This window comes from Stegostoma tigrinum, chromosome 20 (genome assembly GCF_030684315.1).
Source record: "Stegostoma tigrinum isolate sSteTig4 chromosome 20, sSteTig4.hap1, whole genome shotgun sequence".
In the NCBI taxonomy this organism is placed as follows: domain Eukaryota; kingdom Metazoa; phylum Chordata; class Chondrichthyes; order Orectolobiformes; family Stegostomatidae; genus Stegostoma; species Stegostoma tigrinum.
In genome coordinates, this window is record NC_081373.1 from 14,384,777 (window position 1) to 14,410,827 (window position 26,051).

General features: G+C 41.9%; 1 protein-coding gene across 3 annotated transcripts in view; it reads right to left on the reverse strand.

Moving 5' to 3' along the window:
- The window catches only part of fbxw4 (F-box and WD repeat domain containing 4), a 136,074-nt gene that overhangs the window by 30,687 nt on the left and 79,336 nt on the right, over nucleotides 1-26,051 (reverse strand). For 2 of the 3 annotated variants that reach the window (XM_048551139.1, XM_048551138.1), the window contains exon 6: nucleotides 22,994-23,059. The exons of the other annotated variant lie outside the window; for it this stretch is intronic. In XM_048551139.1, the coding sequence (XP_048407096.1) occupies nucleotides 22,994-23,059 (66 nt within the window). The remainder of the gene's footprint in view (nucleotides 1-22,993; nucleotides 23,060-26,051) is intronic. 3 annotated transcript variants of the gene reach the window in all.

The following is a 26,051-nucleotide window of genomic DNA, read 5'->3' on the forward strand; positions in this document are numbered from 1 at the left end:
CGCTTAGGAATTTCTAAACCTTCACTCAAGCCTTGGGATATAATTTCACTCCAAACCTACAATTCTCTGATATATCTTTTCTTTTATTCATTTGTGGGACGTGGGGTGTTACTGGTTGGCCAGCATTTATTTCCCATTCCTTGGGAAAGTGGTGGTGCGCTGCCTTACATCATAGAATCCCTACAGTGTGAAAACAGTGCCTTTGGCCCAACAAGTCCACACCAACCCTCAGAGGATCCCACCCAGGCCCATCAGCCTATACCACTCATCCCTGAACACTATGGACAATTCAGCATGGCCAATCCACCTACCCTGCACATCTTTGGACTGTGGGAGGAAACCGGAGCACCCAGAGGAAGCCCATGCAGGCATGGACAGTCGCCCGAGGGTGGATTGAATCCAGGACCCTGGTGCTGTGAGACAGCAGTGCAAACCAATGAGCCACCCTGCTGCCCGTTCTTGAACTGCTGCGGTCCACCTGCTGTAGGTTGACCCACAAGCAGGCGAAAGCAGGCGAGGCAATTCCAGGATTTTGACCCAGTGACAATGAAGGAACAATTCAGTGTCAGACTGTTTTAACGATGCACCTTGGGCTATTTTAATTCAAATAATTTCTCTTGCATTTATTTCTAAATCTCTTACATTTAATCTCATCTATATTACCACGAGTTACTTCACCTTCTAGCTAGACAGCAGCACAAACCAGCAAGACCTTGTAGATATGTTGCATATTTCACAGACCTGAGATACATGTCAGCCACAAGGGTTTGTGAAATGATCACTAGCACTACCTTTAAACTTCTGTATTTATGGCAGAGCTCCCAGTGATATTTTGTTTTGGAGATATTTCTAGAAGCAGACTAGGTGGTCTTTGAACCTTCACCTAGACCTAGGAACATTTGCATTCTTAGTTATGAGTATTGGCTTTAGCTCAAGGTACCCATCAACACTTGTTAAAATAGCTGGATTCTGCACTGGACTCATCAATCAGGTTAGAACCAACCGAATGATGTAAATTATCCTTAATCACAAGGACTGCTTAAAAAAAAAATAGGATTATACTCAGAAACAATGGAACATGTTTGGAGTGGGAATTCTCACTTTGACAATGAGAACAAATTTTAGTTTAACAACAAAATATTTTTGTCAAAGTGTTATTAAAACTTTACTCTTCCATAAAACTATTTATACTTCTATAATGTATTATATATGTTTGTGATGCAATGCTTCTGTACAGATTATATAATATCTGCAATGGAAGTTAATGTAACCATAATCTCAGAAGACCAAAAGGGCTATTCTTTCGTTAGAGAAAGAGATGACCGATGGTGAGTCTAAACGGAGGATCACCACACCTCAGGTGAGGAGGCAAGGTTGAGAATTTGGGATCCTCATGGTAACCTCAGCCAATGTGGGGACTGAACCCAGGTTGTAGCTGTCACTGTGCATTACAAACAAGCCAGCTGAATATAATGCCACACCTGCATTACTCGGTATACTGCTGCTATGTATAACAGTATTGCTGATTTCATGCTTCTGTTCACTGTACGTTTAGAAACCTTCTGAATTCCATTACATGACATGGCAGCATAATACACTGTGGTCCCACCACATGAAAGTCAGCCCGGCACACACTGACGATAGCACCCAGGATGATCTTGCAATCAGGACAAGCCATCAAATGTTTTCCCAAAACACCAATGAGCTTGAGTTAAAGCATGATCAGGGCTGGCTGGAGACCGAGTGAAGAGACACTGGGCCAGCCAGGTGCTTCATACAGCCCTTGTTGTAAGGTGCCCTCATGTTGTCCTGGTCAAACCAGCTGCGAGGATATGAAAAGTCCCAGATGAAAGTTGAGTGCATCCAATCAGTTCAACGGTGTTTGCTTGTTTTAAAAAAAGATGTGAGAGAAAGTCCGAGGGAATTTGACACCTTAACAATTTCAACAAAACACTCTCACTGCAAGCGGAGCTCTTTATTTTGGCAAAGTTACTTTTTGTCCTCAGAAACAATGTTGCACATACTTTATGTATGACACACACACCCCTTTCAAACTCTAAAATTCTGCAAAACAGAGGTTGAATCAAACTGAGGCTTTTAACTGTGCACACGAGTATGAGATAGGTAGGAAAGTTAAGTTATTGGGAGATGGTAGAATAGACATGTTAAATAAGTGGCCAAACAATTGGCAGGAAGAGCAAAATTTGAGAAAATGGGAATTCATCAACTTTAGCAAGGGAAGGGAAAAGCAGATTATTATTTATATGGCTGCAGAACTTGGTGGCACAGAGGGAGTTGGGTGTTCTGGTACATGAATCGCAAAATGTTAGTATGCAGGTAAAGCAACTGATTAGGAAGTTAAATGGAATGTTGTTTACTACATGAGGAAGGGAATATAAAAAACAGGGATGTTTTACTGCAGCTGTACAGAGTCTTGTTAAAACCACGTCTGGAGTATGGTGAACCGTTTTGGTCTCATTAGGAAAACGATATGTCGTGTTTGAAGCAGTTCAGAGAAGGTCCACTTGACTAAATCCTGGGATAAAGGGCTTATCTTATGAAGAAAGTGTGAACAGGTGCCAAATACCAGCCAAGCCCACAAACGTTTTCTGTGACATTTTCACATTCCAGCAGGAATGGTTACAGTGGGATCAAGATCAGAATCAGAATCCTGGGGTCTAGGCCCTAAACGTCAGCTTTCCTGCTCCTCTGATGCTGCTTGGCCTGCTGTGTTCACCCAGCTCTATGTCTTGTTATCTCAGATTCTCCAGCATCTGCAGTTCCTACTATCTCAGAAACTAATTTATTTTCCCCATTTCCTCTGGCTAGTGATTCAGAGCTAGTTGTGGCTCTCAACCATTACTTTGGTTAACTAAACCAGCATGAACTAGATGCTGAGGCTGTCTTTTTCTTGGGATATTTCAACATAAGATCATTAGTAATAAGCCTTAAGGGAATGCAGGAGGAATTTACACAGAGAATAGTGAGAAAATCAACTCTATCACAGGGAATGGTTAAGACAAATAGCATAGATGGGGAAATGAAACAGCTACACAAGGGAGAAGTAAGTAGAAAGATATGTTGATGAAGTAGGGTGGAAGCTTTTGCAGAGGATAAACATGGACCAACTGAGATAAATGTGTTGAAACACAATGTGGTACTCTCTCCTGCAAACAGTTTAGGCAGTGCAGGAACTAGAAAGTGTTTCAGGCCGCTGTTACTACATAAATTACTTTAATCGAACAATACATGAGACAATCAGTATTTGAGCTGTGTGCAGTCAATTCAGCCTATGGTATGAACATTTGTACAACAGCGCAGAGCTTCACATTCATTTATTGGCTTTCAGAACTTCTCTTAGTAATTGTTTTGTACTCACTAAGATGAAAGACAAAACTACGGGATAAAATCTTGTGCGTCACTTATGAAACAGGTAACAACACATTACAGTAGGAACTACAAATTGACTGGGGTGACACAGTGGCTCAGTGGTTAGCACTGCTGCCTCAGAGCACCAGAGGCATAGGTTTGATTCCAAACTCAGACGACAGTCTGTGTGGAGTTTGCGCATTCTCCCCGTGTCTGCTTGGGCTTCATTCAGGTGCTCTGGTTTCCTCCCACAGTCCAACGATGGATTGGCTATGATAAATTCCCTATAGTGTCCAGGGATATGCACGCCAGGTGGGTTAGCCATGGGAAATGCAAGGACAGGGTAGGGTAGTGGGTTTAGGTGGAATGTTCTTTGGAGGGTCAGTGTAGACTTGATGGGCCAAATGGTCTGCATCTACACTGCAGTGATTCTATAGTCACAGAAGGCAGTAGGTTAGAAGGCCCTCATTGTAATTATTAGCAGTTCAGATCAGTTCATGTTGTGGCATGGTAGTGAGTATCAAATGAACCAGGATAACTTGCACATGCAACCTCTGGGCTATGCTAAGTTGTCGATCATCATATATCAAAAGCTGCCACATTTGCAGGTAAAGACGAGCCACAAGGGGAGGAGCTGGATGGCATCTACTGTTTGAGTTAAAAACATCCAAGAACGTTTTAAAATTTATTTTCCTGGGATAACGTCTGCCTCTAAAGGGACTCCCTTCCATTGACATGGCTCAGCACCAACCCTCTCCCTGTAGTTCCTAGAATTGCTACTTTCAGTTCCAACTTCCTTGTGCTGGCATCTTCCTCTCAGAATATAAAGCATGCTATTTGATGCAGGTGCTCTAAGCAGAATTTGAGGGGAAACAGTCAGAAGAGATAGCAGGAAGAGAATATACAGAAACAAATTAAAGTATCAATTTAAAAATATTGGTATTGAAATTTAGTGTGCAGTAAGTTGAAACTTTTTTAGTCTATGGAAATATCAATAAAAGACAGAAAGATTTGGTTAAAACAAGTGGTTAACACAATCCTCAATGGAATGCTCTTATTGTTAGTGAAGCTTTGAAGGGTTATCCAACACAATCCTTTCTCAGGCCCACATCTAAGGCTACAGAAGATGAGATGTATAATCTGATCAGTTAATAGTTCATTTACTGCTCCAAAACCTGCTACTCTCAACACAACACATGGCTACTTTAGCAAGGTTTACACCACACCCTGAACACTTTCTCACTCAAGTGTTAGCCAGTGTAATGGCAGCTGACTGTCACCCATCCTCCACATTCACTGACTTGTGAAAGTCATGTTGTTGTGTTGAATAAGCCCAAAAGGCTCACAATTTGCAAGTGACTTGATCTTTTCCCAGTGTGCATTTACATCTGCGTGCTTGTAGATTCTGTTTATGGATTTTAAAATTATGCTTAATTAGATCTATCATAAATCTGGATGCCTCACCACTCCGTTAACTATACACTGCATATCCCTCCAGCGTCACTCAACTATTCTTCGCCTAACTCATTTCCCCCCCCACCATGATTATGACAGATTTCTTCTCAGTTACACTCTCAAAAATCTCTCACATCCCACCTCTATATCAAAACTGTGCCCCCACCACTCTGAACTTCTCTCCATTATGTTTCTCTAGCCCAAAGTCTATCCAAAAATCTTTCACTCACTTGTTTTATCTGTAATCCCCATTAAGTTTCTCCTCAATATCTCTCCCCAAGGGTCCCAATTTCTCCCATTTCTGAGTGTTTCGCTCTCCTCATGCCAAATCACGATGCTGCCTCCTTTCCAATTCTCACATTCCCTTGCATCACGGCAGAAAAGGCTCAAGTAGCCAAGTGATCTACTCTTGCTCCTAGCTCATCTGTTGGCAATTGTTCCTTGCTTCTCTCAAATTAGCTTCACAGTGTCTCGAATGAACAGAATGGATACAAACTATTTTTAATGAGCTACCCCAACAATTGAATATGGGACAATGATTGACTGGCTGAACTAAAGAGAGAGGCTGGTGCAGCTTTGATTGGTGATCTGTGCTCAGTTCACTATTCCCAGCCAAGGTACCATTATGAGGAGCTGCCATTGGTATTAGCACGTCGCGGTCGGAGACAAGAGGGGAAATTAATCAGTCAGGATTCCTGTCAAATTACTACTTAGCAAAAGTCGGTCTTGTGCTTTTCCTACTCGGCAAAAGATACGTGAGCAGTGGGTGAGAACAGTGTCAGGTTTGCTTTGTGATGCATTCCATGGTCAAAAATCCCACTGACAGTCTTGTTCTGGCTCTAGGAGAGAATCTAGTGCCTGTGAAACCCAGGAGAAAGCAAGGTAGGGGGGGAGGAGATCAGGATTTTTTTTCATAATGCGAAAACTGTTTCTGGTCCCATAGGGAATGAAAAGAACTTCAATACATGAATGCCAGAAGCTGGCCTGTACACACTGGGTTGGTAGGAGGGGTTCTGGGCTTGGCGATGAGAATTAAATAAAGTAGCCAAGCTCCTCGTAAAGAAACATGAAAGCAAAGGGGAAGAGTCCACCTCAAAGCTAACTGGTGAGTTTACCGTAGAGGATGAGTGAGCACAGCTTCTTTACACAGGTTGCCTGTTCTGCTGTCAAGAGTTCCTGAGGAGTATGGGCAAAAAAAACACTCAGTACCACTCCAGTGGTTTTGCAAAAAGTATACTTAAAAAAAAATGCAAGTGTGGGAACTGGTGGGGGGGGGCTTCCCATTCCGGAGTGGGAAAATTCATTTGTCCACCAAGCAGAGAACAAAGAGATCTTACAGGCACATCACTTAACCCTTTCATCCAGACAGCGCTGATATGCACAAGTTCCTAGAATGATGTTAAACACTACTTGTTGCAAAGACACCATTTAATGAAAGCTCTTTATCCCCCCCTTTAATTGAGAATAATATTACTTCATATGCAAATTTTCTGAAACTCTTATTGAAGCCCATGTGGATTCCTGTCATTCAGGAAAACTTTGTCTTAAAACAGTGTCTTTCAGTCCTCACCGCCCTCTTAGTTTCTTAATTCTTGCTGGGGTACAGTTTTATGGAGCTGTTTTTTGGTCTAGGCGATGAACCAGAGTCTCCACTGAAGTACATTTAAATCCCATGGTCACTATTTTGAAAAAGAGAAAAAGGTGTTGTCCCTGGTGTGCTGGATAACATTTATTCCTCAATTAAATCCGCCAAAACAGATAATCTGTTCATTAACACACTGTGGTTAATGGGATCTTGTCTGCTCAATGGTTACTGCATTGTAACAGTGACTGCAGATTCAGAAGTGCTTCATCAGGCAAATAGTTTGGTCTTGAAAGGCACTACATTAAAAGCTATCCTTCATTTATTTAATCTCAGTTGTGAGGCATAATGGGTTATTACAATCAGGCTCAGAATCCTAAACTGTGATAAGGCAGGGGAATGTAACTGATAAAAATCAGTTCTGAAGCAGAACCTTAGTGGACTGGATATGTCAACTGTTTCTCTCTGCAGATGCTGCCAGACTTGCTGAGATTTTCTAGCATTCTTTGCTTTAATATGATAAATTATCAATCTGTCACAGGTGAAATTAAGATCACAATCATTAATGGCTCTCAGTGGCTAAACATTATCCTTCAGTCTGACACAAACAGTTGCTTCAGTAAAATAGCACAGGTTAAGGAGGATCACTTGGACCCAGCAGAAAGCAGGGAGCTGGGACGAGGAGAGAATAAAATTGGGAGGTGTAGAACTGGGAGCAATAAAAAATAACGAAGAATTTCTAAAAACAGATGATAGCCTTGGAGTTTTGTTGAGGAGAAGACGGAATAGTTGCATTACAAATAACCAAGATACAACAATAATTTCATTTCTTTTAGGATTCCTAGAATATTTTGCTCACTTTCTGAGAGAACAGTACATCATGTGGCAATAAAATGCTCTTACATCAGCTTTATACGTGCCAGACACCATCTTCCTGCTTTCATAAACTTAAACACATCCGAAGCTCTGCTTCTTATATCCTAACAGAACACAAGTCTTGTTCATCAACTACTCAGAGTGCTCATCAATTTACAATAGCTCCTGGTCTGACCACACTGTGACTTTACAATTCATATGCTCTTACCCTCCTAAGCTCTGAAACCTCGTTTGGACTTACAACTCTTCAATCTCTGCACTCTTCCAATTCCAGCCCCTTGTTCAATTTTATTTGCTCCACGTGTAGCAACAACAGCTTCAGTTGCCCAGTTGTGAAATTTAATCAAACCTCTCAACATCTCTCCCCTACTTCACGACACTTCTTAAAATCTATCTTTTTGACAAAGTCTCTTTGTACTCCTTCTTTGGTAGGATGTCAATTTTTGCCTAATTATGCTCCTGTGAGAGCATTGAAGGTAATTTTATTCCTTGCAAAGCACTATATAAATGCTCTGGCGTATGATCGGAATAAATATTAGTGATTGAAACATACAAAGTAAATCAGATGTGTAACAGAAAGAGGTTTGGCACCTCCAAGTGCACATGCTTAGAGAGATATGGAGGAATAGGGAAAGAGGAACACTGAATTCTTCAGAATTCAATTTGGTAGCCTTTATATTACAGGTGGGGAGTCCCCATCAAGGGGTTAAGTGGCTCAAACTTTTAAAAAAGGTTAAAATCAGAGCTAAGTCAGGAGTATTCAATCTGTGGCAGACATGTAGAATCCTCTTCAACAAAAAGTAGCAGATTTTAGCACAATTAATCATTTTCTTTTGGAGACCGATCGAGTTTTGCTAGAAAAGGATATGAAATGGATTCAAGGTGTTTGGAAGAATTTAAAATACAGGTTAGACATAATCTCCAAATGGTGGCCAGGCTCAAGGTGATCAATGACCTCCTCCTGTTCCTGTCTTCCAAAAGATAGTTATGGAGAGTAACAGTATCAATACCTGCACACCAGAAAATCTGTGATTGGCCCCAGTCTATTATTCTGGGTAAAAGCCCATCCTAATCCCATGAGTATCCATGTGGCATCAGCAATGTAGGTTTATAGGAAAGTAATAGACCCGCAGGGCACTGTGCCAGCCACAACGTTCTCTGAATTGTATTCAATGTTGCTCACACCTTTATTAACTACTCCAAATAAAAATGTGGCTTACTCCTTTCTGAATCTGTCAGCTGGAAAATGTTCCCTCAAACAATTGTGGATTCTTGGGGTCAGTTGGAGCTTTCAACACTGAAAATCACTAGATTTCCATTTGGTAAAGGTTTGAAGGAACATTGTGGCAAGGCTAGTTAAGTTAAGATAAAGGTCAGCCACTTGATTCAATCGTAGAACAGGTACACCGAATTGCTCTCTCCTGTTCTTAATTGCATGAAACCAAAGGTGGCAGATCCAGACTGAGGAATTTGAAACTGTCCTCTAATTATAGTTCGCTTTGTACCATGTATTTAAAAAGCTATTGGACTGTTTTGTTGTGGCCTATATTGCGTATTAGGAAGCAATTTAACTTCTGATTAAAAGGTTAACTTCATGCCCTATGTTTGCTGCTAATCTGCTTATGTAGAAAATTATGAGTCAGAAAACAGGGTGACAATGCGCTCAGATTTGTAAAGATGGTAAAGCAAAGCAGCAGAGAGTATTTATAGAAACAGTTTAAAATTAAGGTCCCAGGTTGGATCTCGACAGAGCCAATTTGGCCAAGGAACTACTGCTTTACAATTGGTATTAGTAACCTGAGTTAACACATGGGAGAACCGGGGAGACCAACCAGATCAAGAGGGAGAGGGGGAAGAGGGAAGAAAAATGTAATTATCAAGTGCTTCCTCTCCTGATCAATAGCCAGTAATGTACATGAATGGGTTCACGAGACAGCGTGTGTTTGTGTTTATGTTTATGGATGTTGGTTGAGGTTAAGAACTGGGCTCCCCATTGTTAAATGATTTACAGACACACATCTAGACTCACCTGCAATGTAAGCATTGCGAGGAAGCATCAGGCAGTGCCAAGTAATTTGTACCCAAGAGGGTTAGCATCTTCAGGTGAGAAAAAGAGAGAAAATTGGAAAGACGACGGTGGAAATATAATACTTTTCAAAGGATTTGTTATAGTTTAAAATAAAGCTTCAAACTAAATTTCTTCAATTAACAAGTCGAAGCACAAGAAAGTTAGAGGGAAAACTTAATGGGGGATGGGAAATTTCAATCCCTTTTCATTTAGAGAAATATTCACTTGACTGGACTCGCCTGTAGCGTATCAGGATTCCTTTTAGCTGAACAGCCTTCACATTCAGCAAGAAGCAATACTTTTCTTTACAAGTCCCAGATTCCACTTCTCCCCTCCACAGAGTCGCTGGGCACTGCTGTTTCTTTTCTCTCTTTTATTTTAACCCCTCTTGTAAAGGTTAAGTTTGTGTGTGTAAACGGTCATGTCACAAAGCTATGAGAAACAGCCACCCCCTGCAACTGGGGCAGGCACAGAGCAAAGACAGCGACCCGCAACCCCTTTCACGCTCGCAAAAACAAACAGAGATGGCACTGTACCCTTTCCTTGTTGACCATCTGTTTCTACCAGTGGCTGTAATGTGCCAAAGGACAATACAGCCTGCCTTCCATCAGGCCACCCACCGCCAAAGTTGAAGCCGCTTCCCCCGACTCCCAATCCCCACTAGTGAGAGACCCTCCAGCTTACTCCTTCCCCCACCCCCCTCACCACCTCTTCATGAATACACAATGCAGCAGGGCTGGTGGAAGCTGAGACATGCTAAAGGTGGAATAAGGCAGTGGGTAGTCTTTTCATTGCTGCCTGCCTTTCATACTTGGCTGCATAGCAACACAGCTCTGGTCACATTACTGGGCAATTCTAACCAGTTTTAGCAGTAAGTTTCTTAAAGGGACAGGGAAGTGGAGAAAAACATGTTACATTCAGGATGAAGAGATCAAGGAGTTAATGCTTCTCTACAACATTATTAATAAAGTGATGTCAGAGTGTTATCATTTATGAATCTAAAAAAGGAACAATTTAAGTAAGATGTAGAGTACCAGGAGGACATGACGATAAGGAATCACAGAAAAAGTGGGATGCGAGAGTCAGAAACCGTGGGAAAGAGAGTAACTCTAGAACACAAAGGAATGAGAGAAGCAGACAAGCAGCAGGTGGTAGGCAAACAGAATGCTGGAAGAACACAGCAAGCCAGGCAGCATCTGGAGGAAAGGAGCAGTCAACGTTTCAGGGATTACTTTCCTCAAGAAGGGATGACTGCTTGTTTCCTCCAGACGCTGCATGGCCTGCTGCGTTTTTCCAGCCTCCTGTTTGTCTACCTTGGATTCTAGCATCTGCAGTGCTTTTTTGTCGCTAAACAGCGGTTTTTGGTGGGGGGGCAAGTGGAGAAAAGAGAGAGACACAGATGAAGGTAGAAAGAGAATCAGGGACAGACAGATGTGTACGACAATACAGGAAATTAATGCAGCATCCTATCGAAGGCTCCATAGTCCCAAAATATTTTGAGACCTTCTTCTGTCACTAGAATCCCAAAGAATTGGCTGGGAGCATGTGTAGGGACAGTAAGAGTATGAAAAGGTGTCAGAGTGAGAGACATGGCATGGGTGAGAGAGGGAGCCGAGCGAATGAGGGAGAGTGTACACGCGAGAGAGAAAAAGTAGAAAAATCAAAAACGGAAGATCTAAAAACTCCGATTGTGTGCTACATGCATGACAACAGAAGCATGTTGTTGAGTGAATTAACTCAGCATAAGACGAGCTATGTGGCAGGCAAGGACTAGCAGCTAAATGTTAATAAGAATGCAAGGTCCATACAAACTCCAAGTGTATACTCACTACCAGTGACAGGAGCCTGTCCTTTTTACTCATTACTGCAGTCAGGTTGGAGGGCTCAGTAATAGGTAATAGTCACTTAATCCGTTGTGTTTTTCACTCTTGTCGTCCTGGGTCAGGATTTATTCCCCCAAAAAATACCGCAAGAGAGATAATCTGGTCATCTTCACCTTGCTGTTTCTTTGCTATGCATAAATTGGCTGTTGCATTTTCTACATTATATCTTGACTACATTTCACAAGTCACTCATCATCTGTAATGCACTTGGGACATTATAAAGACCTTCAATAAATTCGAGATCTCTTTCTTTTTTGTTCTGCCTTTTAACTATATGGTGACTAATTTGTAGATCAATTTGGTTTCATATTCCTCACCAAATAAGTCGATCATTCTCAATCTCGAAATTGTTTAGTCAACCCCTACTTTTGGGATAAGGGAAATTCATTTTTATATAGAAAGAATGATGTGTCCTAAATCACCCTTAGTCAGGATTTCTGATGGATCATGATCTAACTATTATAATATCCGACAAGGTATTCACCTTAGCAGAGAGATGGCTATGGACGAAAATTAACCGCAAAATTACAAAATAAAGAAGAAGGTAGAAACAGTCTAGGATGCAAAACAAAGACATTTCTCATTATTTTTCACCTAGTGTGAACAAATCAACAGTTCCAAAAACAGAACAAAAATGCTTCAAAGAACTTTGATACATCAAAGAAAAAGTTTAAACAAACACACACCTTGTCCATTCAGGACCCAGCTGGCTTTTGAAGCTGAAGTTGCACAAATCACCTATATTCCCACACACTTTACACACACTACTGGTATATCCCACACTTAATTTTTGACCAAAATAAAATACTTTAACTCTCATCAGCTTTTGCTGGAGATGCAGCCATGCAGATTAGATGTTGGAGCAGAAATAGGCAGTCTGCTCTGCCATTCAATGAGTTCACGGCTGATCTGATAATCTGCAACTCCACTTTACTACATTTTCTTCCATAACCCTGAATTCTCTTGCCAATTAAAAATCTGTTTATACCAACCTCGAATATACTTAACAAACCAGCCTCTACAGCCCTCTGTGGTAAAGAACTCACGGATACACTACCTCAGAGAAGAAATTCCACCTCATCTCTGTCCCAACAGTGCGATCTCTTACTCTGAGATTATGCCCTCTGGTTTCAGATTTTCCCACAAAGGGAAACAACCCTTCCGTATTTGCATTGTCAAGTCTGCTAAAAACCTTGTATATTTCAATGAGGTTATCTTTCATTCTTCTAAGCTCCAATGAGTTCAGGTCCAATCTACTCAACGTTTCCTTATAAGACAGTCCCCTCCATATCTGGGATCAGCCAATGTACCCTCTCTGGGCTGCCTCCAGTGCCATTATATCATTTCTTATATGGGGGCCCAAAACTTTCACAATATTCTATCTGTGATCTGATTTATGTCTAGCAAGACCTCTTTTTTATATGCTGCCCCCTTTGAAATTAAGGCCAACATTCCATTTGGCTTTCACATTAACTGCTAAATTTGAATGCTGGCTTTTTGTGATTTATGCATGAGGATTACAAATCCCTCAATGCAGTAGCTTTCTTCAGTCTTTTTCCTTTTAAATAATATGCAGTTCCTCTATTCTTGCCAAAAATTGCATAAGCTCATATTATCCCACATGAAATTCCAGCTCCCAGGAATGCAACCAAGCCACCGATGACTGCATTTTAGAGGGAAATAGTACATGGTTTTGACTGTCTCAGAGCTGGTTTGCACCTTTCCTATCATCCAGCCAATAATGCTTTGTAGCTACGTACATAAAATTCACTTGTCCTTTCTCAGAAAACCTTAAGAGACACCAAATCTTCTGGCTGCATTAGGCCCAAAGTGTGGGTTCGGCAGGTTGTCAGTGTGGCAGTGACAGTGCCTGGATTGGGAACACTTAGCAGTGCCTGGAGCAGTGACTCTTGGCCTGAAGCTTAGACACTTAATCGTTGAGGCCTGGGAAACTTTGCAGAAGCCCTGGAGCTGTTTTTGAGGACCCATGTACAGAAGGTGAACTCTATTTATAAGGTTTTGGAGTACATCTGTAGCTCGGGTTGTGGGTGTTGAGGTTGCTTGGCTCGCCGAGTTGGTTTGTTGTTCCACAGGCGTTTCATTACCATGCTTGGTAACATCCTCAATGCAGCCTCTGATGAAGCGTTGGTGTGTTTTCCCACCAGGTTTTTAAATTCTGGGATCCGTTGCGATGGATTGCCTCACTTCCGGGTTTCTTCCGTAGTGGAACGTATATGGAGTCGAGTTCAATGTGGATTCTCGTGCTTGTCTCGGCCTAGTCTGTCCTAGGATCTTGGTGTTGTCCCAGTCAAAATCGTGGTTCTCCTTGTCCATGTGGATTGAGATGAGCGAGTATTGGTCTGTCTTTTTGAAGCCAGTCGATGTTCATGTACTCTTGTTGTTAGTTTCCTCCCTGTTTGTCCGACAGACAGGAAGGAAACTAACAACAAGAGTACATGGCACTCCATGAAGCATGCTATTGAGGATGTTACCAAGCATGGTAACGAAACGTCTGCAGAACAACAAGCCAGCTTGGCGATCCAACCAACCTCAAGAACTCTATTTATGTAATTTCTTTTCATTCCTTTTGTAACTCAAAATGGTGCCAAATTGTGGTGACAAAAGACTTTTCACTGTAGCTTTAGAAATATGTGACAATGAATAAATCTGAAAAAAAATTCTAAATCTGCCATGGTTTATGCCCACTCCCTTAAACTGTCCATATCCCTCTGCTGTTTCGGAGTCATCCTCACCACTTGCCTTCCCATTCATTTTTGTGTCATCTGTAACACGGTATCAATGTTGATTTCACAACCTTCAAAATCCCCCCTCTCCCCACCGCATTCCAAAACCAGCTCGTCTCCGCCTCCCTAACTTGTTCCTCCTCTCACCTATCCCCTCCTCCCATCTCAAGCCGCACCTCCATCTCCTACCTACTAACCTCATCTCACCCCCTTGACCAGTCCGTCCTCCTTGGACTGACCTATCCCCTCCCTACCTACCCACCTACACTCACCTTTACTGGCTCCATCCCCGCCTCCTTGACTTAGACCCTAAGACTATAAGACATAGGAGTGGAAGGAAGGCCATTCGGCCCATCAAGACCACTCTGCCATTTAAATCATGGCTAATGGGCATTTCAACTCCACTTCCCTGCACTCTCCCTGTAGCCCTTGATTCCTTGTGAAATCAAGAATTTGTCGATCTCTGCCTTGAAGACATCTAACGTCCCGGCCTCCACTGCATTCCGTGGCAATGAATTCCACAAGCCCACCACTCTCTGGCTGAAGAAATGTCTCCTCATTTTCATTTTAAATTTACTCCCTCTAATTCTAAGGCTGTGCCCACGGGCCCTAGACTCCCCACCTAACGGAAACAACTTCCCAGCATCCACACTTTCTAAGCCATACATTATCTTGTAAGTTTCTATTAGATCTCCCCTCAACCTTCTAAACTCTAATGAATACAATCCCAGGATCCTTAGCTGTTCATCGTATGTTAAACCTACCATTCCAGGGATCATCCATGTGAATCTCCGCTGGACACGCTCCAGGGCCAGTATGTCCTTCCTGAGGTGTGGGGCCCAAAATTGGACTTGTCTGTCTGCTCTCCACCTATTTTCTCCTCTATCCATCTTCAATCCACCTCCTCCTCCCTTCCTATTTATTTCAGAACCCCTTTCTCCTCCACTATTTCTGATGAAGGGTCTAGGCCTGAAACGTCAACTTTCCTGCTCCTAAGATGCTGCTTGGCCTGCTGTGTTCATCCAACTCTATACTTTATTATCTCGGATTCTCCAGCATCTGCAGTTCTTATTATCTCTTGGTTATAGTACATTCACTTTTCTCATCCAAGCCTTTAATATATGTTGTAAATTATTGTGGCCCCAGCACTGATCCCTGCAGCACTCCAGGAGTTACTGGTCGCCATCTTGAAAATGCACCCTTTAGTCAAATCAGTCTTCTATTATCTGATGTCTCAGGTGGATGTAAACAATCTCGCAACTGAAGAACAGGGGAGTTCCTGCCAGGGCCCTGGGGCTAATATTAATTCCTCAACCAACATCACTAAAAGGGATTATCTGCATTGCAATTTGTGGAGTCTTGCTGTGTACATGTTAGCAGTTATATTTCTTGTATAATGACAGGGACATCAACAAATAATTCACTAGCTGTAAAGCACTTTTGGACAACCTCACATTATGAAAGGTGCTGTAGAAATGCAAGTCAGTTCCTCTTTCACTATGTCATAAATACTCATTTGTCTAAAATACACATACTGTCTAAATACACATCCCAAAATAATCCCTGTGTTTTTCCTGGTGAAAGGCTACTGAGGTGCAACATTAATTTTGTTTTTCTCTCCACAGATGCTGCCTGACCTAGAATATTGTCAACATTTCCTGTTTTTATCCCAGCGTTTAGCATGAGCCACGACGGGGCTCAGCCGTCAACCCACTAGAAGCTCAGCAGTCTACTCATTTTCTTCAGGGCTCAAACAATGATGTAACATTTATGCCCTATTTGTGTAATTAGCAAAACATCATACTTTTACAAACCCCATTTAACAAACTTAATACTTTACAGTTCAATTCCAATTGCTTAGTTGTGCAGAATATTTTTGCTACAACAGTAAGTTTTTCCAATTCAGGAGTAACACGGATTAGGGTTAGAGAACAAACCTTCTTAATGAAACATGGGTTCCATTTATCAAGAGCAGCTTATACTTATATGGCACTTATAACAACAGAATTATCAAAACAAATTTAGCACCAAAATATTTAAGGAGACATTTGGCCAGGTAACCAAACGTTTGATTGAAGACGGGGGTTTCAAGCAAGGTCTGAAAGAAGCAGAAGGAAACGGACATGTGGAGATATTTAGGAAGGAAATTCTAGTGCTGAGAGAGAATTGGCCAGTTGGGTCATGGGGAGCAGATTTTTAAAAGCAGACACAGGGTATGATTGGCCCCAAAACCTCCCAGAACAGCAGTTTAAGTTAACTGTGCAGAGTTAGTCAGAAATCACACAACACCAGGTTATAACCCAACAGGTTTATTTTAAAACAAACCTATTTCCTCAGAACCTGAGGAAGAGTCACCAGACCCAAAACGTTAACTCTGTTTTCTCCTTCACAGGTGCTGCCAGACCTGCTGAGCTTTTCCAGCAACTTCATTTTTGTTCCTATTTCAAATAAACCTGTTGGACTACAACTTGGTTTTGTATGATTTCTGACCTTGTCCATTCCAGTCCAACATCAGCACATCCACATTATGTGCAGAGTTGGGCTGCATTGAAATTGTCCCAAACACTCAGAAGAGGGTTAGATACAGGTTGAAACTCCCAGAGTACTTTACATACTGCAAATCAGTGATTAGACTGATACTTCCTAGAGCATCTACCCTTTTAAACAATTACAGCTAGCAGTCAGAGAAGAATGCCACCTTATCAGCTCTGACTGAACTATTCTAGATAGCAGAAGGGGGCGAGGGGGTGGTCAGTACACCAAAAGCAACTGCACCCAGCACCATCTGAACTTTGGTTTCTTGCCAGGAGGATTTGCAAACTTCCGAATACTTTTGGTCATTTAACGGGATGCCTCCTTTGATGTGGTTTCTCATCTCATCCTTACAAAAGGATTCAAAAGATAAAGAGAAGGCAAACTTCCAGTTTGGCGAAGGAAAAACTTACAGAATTGCTCACGAAAGATGAGGGCAAAAATCACATCAAAAGATCCCACCTCAGAGAGAGATGAACTTCAAGGAACCACAATCATGCCACACGCTACTGTTTAAACTTCATATCAGGTGTGGTAAATAAAGAAAACAACCCCTCACCCTGGCCTCCCAGCTCAATGCTCCACTATGTCCAGTTCACTCCTGGTATGCATGATCCTATGTGAAGATCATTCAAACCTCTCGATTAAATTCCAGCCTGTAACCCACTCCAAGGTATCAATAATTCCTTATATATTTATACACTGCCCCCCACCCCCAATACCTCAACTAACTTTAAGGTTGTAACTCACTCCAGAAATCTGCCTACACATTCTGCACAAACTCTTGAATAAGATTCCAGTTTGTAATTCACTTCCAGGTAGTCACCCCTCTATTGGATTCCAGCTGTGTAATTCAATCTTGGGCATGTGTCATTCTGTATGTAAATCAGGCAAACCCCTCAATTATATTTCAGCCTGTAATTCACTCCCAAGCTTTTGTTGCATTGCATTCTATATAAACAGCTTAATGTTGGCTAATGTGTGTGCTTGTCAATTTCAAACTTTTGGTCAAACAACCTGTGCAAAGCAATTACTACTCAAAAAAAATCTCCTTATCTAGTCACATATTTCAATGCTGTACTCAGTGGGGAGTCTGAGCCAAATGAGCTGAAACTCCTGAATATGAATCCCAGGAAAGTAATCTCAGGTTAGCTGAACTAGCATCAATTCTATTATCAGAAACAGCACAGGTGTGTGCATGTGCACATGTTGAATGCATCCATCTGAAAGACTAATCAGAAGTCTGCACGATTGGGTTTGCCTCTACTGCTTGTTAACATTCACTGTGTAGGCTTGAACATAGCTAATGTGCAGTTTGATGATGTGGATGAACTAGGTTCGGGCAAAACCTCAGCACCACAAAGTGGAGGAGAAAAGAGGCACGAGAAATCAAAGCAGATCATCTCTTCATGGCTTTACGACAGTTGCAGAGAACTCCCATCTTTGCAGAGCAAGATAAACCCCTGTCCTCATCTTTCAGCATTGTTTCTGCATGCTCCTTGCTTGCTGCTGACGTCATCAGCTTACATCAAAGGACTCTTCTTGCCTGATGAACAGCCCTGAATTGTGGGAACCTGCAGCACAAGCTTAGGCATGAGCTTCAATTGCACGACAAGCAGAGAAAAAAATTCAGATAATGGGAGATTTAAAAAGGGAAGGCCAATGTGACCCCTATGTTTGGAAGAAAACACATACTCAATACATATGCCATCACAATGGCTCAAAAAGGTAAACCTGTAGCGGGGTTACTTTGTACTTTCACAAAACATACATGATTATACATTCAGAAGATAAAAGGATGAAAGCAAAACATCTGTTTTATACTAGCCCATCTGGTTCCCACTAACAAGGGAAAAAAAGATAAATCAACTTCCAGATTCTTACATTATCTTCACTGCTCAAATCGTACATTGTAACAATCTGTAACTTGGGTATCCATAATTTCTACGCTATTAGATCCAGCCTGTAATTCATTTCTTCTGGGTATCTGTTATCATATGTACAAACTACCCGAGCCCCTTGTTTGGCATTCAGTCTGTAATTCCACTCAGGGATTAAGCTAAATGCAAAAATTATTTCACATCTCTGATTAGATCAGACACTATAATCAATTATCCTGATCAAATTGGGATGCAGATTATATGCAAGTTATTCATCACTATGTTTCCCCACGAGTGCTTAAGTTTGGGGTATGACCTATATGCAGTGTGAACTCTATACAACTTCACACAGTCAACTTTAATAATGGTAAGTAACCCCAGGCAGATTGTAACTAAGTATTTTCACATTACATTACCTCCACTGCTGATGGAAATGCTGTTGGAATTTTTCACAGTCATTCAGCCAACGTGATAAACCGAATGAATAAAATGAAAAATTAATTAAAAAGTAGTGTCTGCTGTCCAGAAGAGAGCAAGGCACGTTAATGAACTTTACAGAATTCTTAGACGGCTTGACAGGATAGTTGTTGTGAGGCTGTTTTCATTGGGCTAAGATGGAGCAGAATCTTACTAAGTCGGAGCAGTGGGCTAAGGAAGGATTTGTCCCAGAATCAGAAGAGAAGTCCAGAAGTTCAGATGTGCAATGATACACCTCTCGAGCATATGTGAAGCCAGGCCTTCTGGCTGAGACAAAAGGAACTCTACCACTGAACCAGAAGCGTCCTGCACTGTGTTCAGCATTTGCACTGAACGCAAGGTAAAGAAAGCAAGCTTGTCTGCAGGCCTTAGTCCAGTTTTATTTCCTTGAATCATTCATGGGATGAGGCTGTCGCTGGCTTGGCTGGCATTTATTGCCCATCCCTAACTGGCCAGAGAATAGTTATGAGCCAACCACATTGCTGAGAGTCTGGAGTGACACGTAGACCAGACAGGCAAGGATGGCAGTTTCCTTCCCTAAAAAGGACATTAGTGAACCAGATGGGTTTTTCTGACAACTGGCAATGGATTCACAGTCATCATTAGCCTCTTAATTCCAAATAGTTATGGAATTCAAATTCCACCATCTGCCGTGGTGGGATTCAAACCCAGGTCCCCAGAACATTACCTGGGTCTCTGGATTAACAATCAGCAACAATACCACTATACCATTGCTTCCCCTTGAAAGGGGAATAGCCTTCAGTTAGTAGTCTGTGTCACAGCAAGTCAAGGGCAACCTCCGATATAGTCCAGGGCATTGGACATGGTCAGTCTGTCTGTCACTTGGGACGGTCAGAGGGTGGACGCTTTCCAGAGAGAATCACAGAAAATAGGGGCAGGAGTGAGCCATTCAGCCCTTCACGCCTACTCCACCATTCATTATGATTCATGGCTGAACATCTAAGTCAACAGCCTATTCCTGCTCGTCTCCCAGACCCCTTGATCCTTTTAGCCCCTAGTGCTATATCCAATTCCTTCTTGAAATCATATCATGTTCTGGCCTCAACTGCTTTCTATGGCAATAGGTTCTACAGCGAATTCCACTGGGTGAAGAAATTTCTCCTCATCTCAGTCCTAAAATGGCTTACCCTGTATCCTTCAACTGTGACCCCTGGTGTTGGACTTGGTGCCATCAAGAACATCCATCCTGCACCTACCCTGAGTATTCCTGAGAGAAATTTACATGTTTCTGTGGGAACCCCTCCCATTCTTGTGAACGTCAGCAAATATAATTCTAACCAATTCAAAACCCCTCACCTCATATGTCAGTTCTGCATTTGCTGTGTAGAAAAAATATTCTTCCTCCGATAAGGAGATCAAAACTACACAGAATATTTCAGGTGTTGTCTCACTACGGCCCTGTATAACGGCAGCAAGACAGCCCTGAATCTTAACCATAAAGGCCAGTGTACCATTTGCCTTCATTACTGCCTGCTCTAACTACGTGCTTACTTTCACTGACTGGTGTACGAGGACACCCTGGTCTCATTGCATAGTCCTCTCTCTCAATTTATAGCCATTCGGATAATAACATGCCTTACTGTTCTGCTTCCAAATTGGATAATTTATCCACATCATATTGCAACTGCCAAGCATTTGCCCACCTACTCAGCCTGTCTAAATCACGCTGACACCCCTCTGCGTGCTCCTCACGGTTCACTTTCCCATCTAGTTTTGTCTGCAAGTTTATTAATCATTAATATATATTGTACACAGTGCCAGTCCTAACACTGATGGAGTCAGGTATAAGGTATCAGACTGAAGATTAAGATGGCAGCACATTGCTAGCAGAGTGCAGAATGTCACTGATCTTCTTCCTAAATTGAAGCACATTCCTCCTCTCGACTGAGTCTGCATTGACCCAGGTGGCAAACTTTGACTAGGCTGTCATGGTCTGCTGTTGTGCTGGTCCTGGGAGACGATGTTATCCCACCTCTGCACTATTTTGTCCAGCAGGACCTTCAAGTTCCTGCCCATATAGTGAGATGCTGACTTCTCCATCTCTGGGAAAACATCAGGAGCTAGGCAGGACAGCTTTGGTCTGACAGGCAGAGGTAGCAAGAACTGCAGATGCTGGTGTCAGTGTGGAGCTGGAGGAAGACAGCAGGCCAGGCAGCAGAGGAGCAGGAAAGGATCTCAACCCAAAGTCTCAGCTTTCCTGCTCCTCTGATGCTGCCTGACCTGCTGTGTTCCTCCAGCTCCATGTTGTATTGTTTAGACTGACAGTGCTGGTTCAAATGCACAACACGTTTTTAAATTCCACTACATTCTAAGACATCCACTGAGAATAGCATGTGGCAAGATGGGGTGTAATTGGACATGAGGTATGCCACAGGATGGGGTAGGTAATTAATAAAGTGAGCTTTCTAAGATATGGTGAAAAATTCGCTGGTCTTCCTCTGAAAACTCAGACTTAGCCAAAAATACACCTGCAAGGTTTGGCACTAAGTGAAACACGAGATATGGGATAGAGTGGAAGAGTGGAGGTGAGATGGACAAGCAGCCATGATTTTATTGAGTGGAACAGGGTCACATAGCCTACTTTAAAGTTTATATCTAAATAACAACCCTGTTTTGACTTACTTCTAGCTGAATAAGATGAATTACAGGGTATTTCCAATTTCAGTATCTAGCAGCATTCCCTCTGTCTTCAATTCCGAAGGAATTATTTCATACTCATCAATTGTCCCAAACTTTTCATTAAAGAGAATAAAGTCAAAATGGAGAGTGCAAGTGAAAGCAACAACAGAGAAAGACAGTTGCACAGAATGCAAGTATAACGAAAAGAGAAAGAGAGACAACAGAGTGCTTGCAAGCGATTACTGGGACCTAGTTTGATAGAAGAGAATGACAGAAACAAGAAATGCTACAATGAGACAGGTTAGGAAGCAGAGAGAGTGGGAGTGAAATACAATTATGGAAAAGGGATAGACAGCAAACGAGGAAAAGCACACAGAGGTGAAACGACAAAAAGAAAGGAAAAAAAAGTCTACAATTCTCTGTCAAAGTCTTTAGACAGCTTCAGCAAACACCTAAACTTGACACCTGTCTCTTACAAATAGATCTGTTGCCTCTTGCCCTTCTCAGCGGGTCTGACATTAAACCGCTTCCACAGCCTGCCAGTCAAATGAAGAGCAATCGCCAGTTAAAAGAGAAATTAAACTACTAGACAAGACTAATCTTCTGTTGTCTATGCTTGCCTCCTCACTAGATAAACTCAAACCCTGTCTGTCCGTGTTCCTAATCCTGATTAGTACAGCTTTGTTATTCAGACAGTCTCAGGCTCCCCAGCTACACTGAGCTATCCATCCACTGCAGTGAAAACTTTGACTTCATTGCCCCACACTGTTTTTACTCACTTCCACAAGCAGGCAGCTTGCTACACCTTCAGATTGTGGCCCTACGTTATACGAGCAGTCAGAAACCCTCTGCATCTTCCAGGTAGCTGCTGAAATAGTCACAGGACAACCTTCTCTCACATCTCTGTCACTTGGGCTCTTCTGTGCAGTGAACGCTGCTATCAGTGATCCCAAGGCTTTCACAGCCATTTTTTCTCCTAAAATCCCTGTGCATTCTTCTTCCTTTCCTCTATTGAAACCAATGCATCATTCCTTCTCAAAACTGTGGCTGTCCTCACCTCCCTCAGTCTTTCCTGTGGATAGCAGTTTTGGCTCAGTAGGTAGCAAATCACGCCTCTGTCGGAGGATGGCTGGTTCAAATCCCACTCCTGACACTTGAGCAGAAAATCCAGGATGGCCTTCTGGAACAGTGCTCAAGGGTGCTGCAATCACCAAAAACAAAAAGAGATTGTCTACTACAATCATACTGCTGTGTATTGGACATTCCTGTACACAACTTGGCCACTACTATAATTCCTGTAACAGCAATGGCTACTTTTCAAAAGCAATTAGTTAGTTTTGAAGTACTTTGCAACACCTTGAGGTTGTGAAAGTTGCTGCAGAACTGCAAGTTTTTACCATTTCTGAAGCAAAAAATATGGCTCCAGAGGTTTCTATGTTTAACATTCTCACGCTTTCTCTATGACTCATGATGCCGACCCTCCTTACCTCTGAAGATCCCAGATCCGTAAGGGTGAGGCATGCCCACAGCAAGCAGTCCCCGTCATGACAGAACTGGAAATGGAAAACACAAACACATTTTAAAGAGTAAAAGTGATGGAGCAAGACACAGTATATTTTTTCCACTTTCTGGATATTTTCGTTCTTGTGTGAAAGAAGTGGAGAGACCTCTGCACTACTTTACTCCTATTCCCACTTACCATTTGATGTCATTAGATGCTGTACTGCTCTGGAAAGTGAAGACACTGATACATACATGCGCACACACAGGTATTACATTTTCAGCAAAGGCCTCTGGATAGCAAATCAGAAGCAGACAGAGCTTTTTCCACTTTCCGAACATCTTCAAGTGCACAGATGAGTTCAACCCATTCAGCATTAACCAGGGCTCAGACCCAAGACAGTGAGAGACAGAGGGTGACCATGCCAGAGTGAGACAGATCACCAGATGGAGACAGTGAATGAGAAAGTGCAAATGTGAGAGTGAGAGGAAGGAGAGAAGGACAGTAGCACACTGTAAAAACAAAGTACTGAACTTTGAAATAAGCAATACGTCTCACAGCTCAAATCAACAGGGAGACCAAGATTAAACAAGTCAACGCAGAACAAGCACAGAGGTTCACTATAAGGAATGAGTTAACCTTAATCGATTGACTGGATTCATGGTTAAAGGTGTAGTGGGGGATGGTGAGGAGAGAAATTGAAATTAACTGTTCTCTTCAGTATGACTCTGGAATCCAGAATCATTTATTACACAACACAATACTGGGGTGGAGCAGTTTGTATAATCCCACACAGGCTGTGGATCACCTGAAAAGGACCCCCTCCCCACTTCCAGCTACTACCTGCTGTGTTCCCACCACCTAGCTCCTTTCACTCTGCCCCTGGGGGACCATTACACTCACGTACACACTAATAGCTTTTAGTTTCTATTCACACAAAACCTGCCATGTTAAAATTGGCCTGCAGACCACCAACACTGAGCCCTCCCCAACCCCAACCTTTCAGCGTAAAAGGTTCATGCCACTCTCTCCCTATTTCATCCCCTCACCTCAAAGCTCAGATAAAGACTATTTTTCAATGTTAAAACCTTACTTTAGTTCAAAAGAAAGGGACTGAAATGTTCACTTTTCTATACAATTTCTGATCAAAGAACATTCCTTTTGAAATCTGGACAGAGGTGTCCGTGGCCCAGTTTATTAGCTTAGTTTCCTGATCGGTATATAGCACATTTTACTGTATGAAGACAGAAATTGTGGAGCATGGTCTAGTGCCTGAAGTCACCAGCTTTTAAAATAAGCAAATTAAGGGATACACTTTGTATATCATGTAATCTCACAAAGATCCTGGTTTCTAAGTAAGGCACAAGTTACATTATGTAACTACACAGAGCCACTTTTTATTTAGGACAACTTTGTACAAGTCTACAAAATCCCTGTTGACTCAGACTAAATTACTCACTGGGTGACAGTTCAGAATCACTGCATATTTCTAATTACTCTTTGCAACTGTATAAATTCACAGTTTATCAGGTTCTCTGCATAATTACACAGTGTCACTAACTGTCAGCACACTGGGCTGAATCATATCAGGCCTCACTTTCTTCTGCCAATATCACACCTCCTGAAAAGAAAAAAAGGTAGCCCCCAAATTGCTGCATTGCCAATTATCTTATTAAAGTCCTCTCCCCTTCAGTTTCAACAAATTTAAGATGGTCATATATATTTACTACACCACAAAACCACAGCCCCCCAACCGAGGAAGAAACAAATCATTCCACTAGTGGGAATTCTATTCAACTATACACGTCATACATTAACAATAACGTAGGAATTGAGGGCAATGTTGCTACGTTTACAGATGACAAAATATAGATGGAGGAACAGGTGGTGCTGAGGATGTGGAGAGGTTGTAGAAGGACTTAGACAGGCTTGGACAGTGGGCAAGAAAACGGCAGATCGAAAATGTGCTAAAATGGGAGGTTATACATTTGGTTTGGAAGAATAGAGTAGACTATTTTCTAAATGGAGAAAGGCTTTGGAAATCTTCAGTGCAAAGAAACTTGGGAATCCTAGTTCAGGATTCTCTTAAGGTTAACACTCAGTTTCAGTTGGCAGTTAGGAAAGCAAATTTCAATCATTTCTTGATATGAATAAACACAAAATTCTCGGATTGTCCTTGTAGATTGTATCGACACTCTTTCCATAAATGGCCATCAGAACTGTACACAGTACTATACCAAATTCAATATAGTGTTAGCTTAACTTCCCTACTTTTCTATGCTATCCTTCTAAAACATAAAACCTAAAGCTACATTGATAGATGTAAATCTTGCAATATCTCAGAATTCTATGCAAAAATTTTACACATCCCAAACTTACTTCACCTTAGTTCTGGTTACTAATGTTTACAGCTGTCTCAACATTTTGAAGCGGTCTTTAATTGCTTCACTGGCCAATCGTTTTTGGACTCACTTTCACAGCACCTTTAAGGCTGGTATCAATTTTTTATCTGAATACACATCTGTGAAGTGCCTTGAGATGTCTTCCATCATTACAATGTATATGTAACTGCAAGTTGTTGTTGGTTCACTCATGGTGTTGGTACTCTGAGGCTCTGGTTAATAACTATGGCAATGGTTACTCACAGTGCGACCATGAGAACTAAACTTGGTATTTCCAAGTTAGATCATAAATTAATAATCTCACTATGTAATGCCACTTTAATACCAAGATCTGTCAACTGTCCTGCTTTTACAGCAACCCTCCGAGAAATACTTCTGTCTGGACTCTTAGCAATACAATTTTTTTGCTATATTTTAATAAGTCATTAATTTTTTGAGCAGTGAAGTGCCAGCAGTGAGCTGTTACTAAGACTCCTTCACAGCCTCACATGGAGTTTTCATACTCAATATGGGGAGGTTTAAAATTTCTTTAGGCTGAATGTCAACTTGAAATCCATTAGCCATGATATAGACAACTCCTGTGGCACAGGGGTGGTATCCTTACCACTGAACCAGCAGTGCTGGGTTCAAGTCCCACCAGGT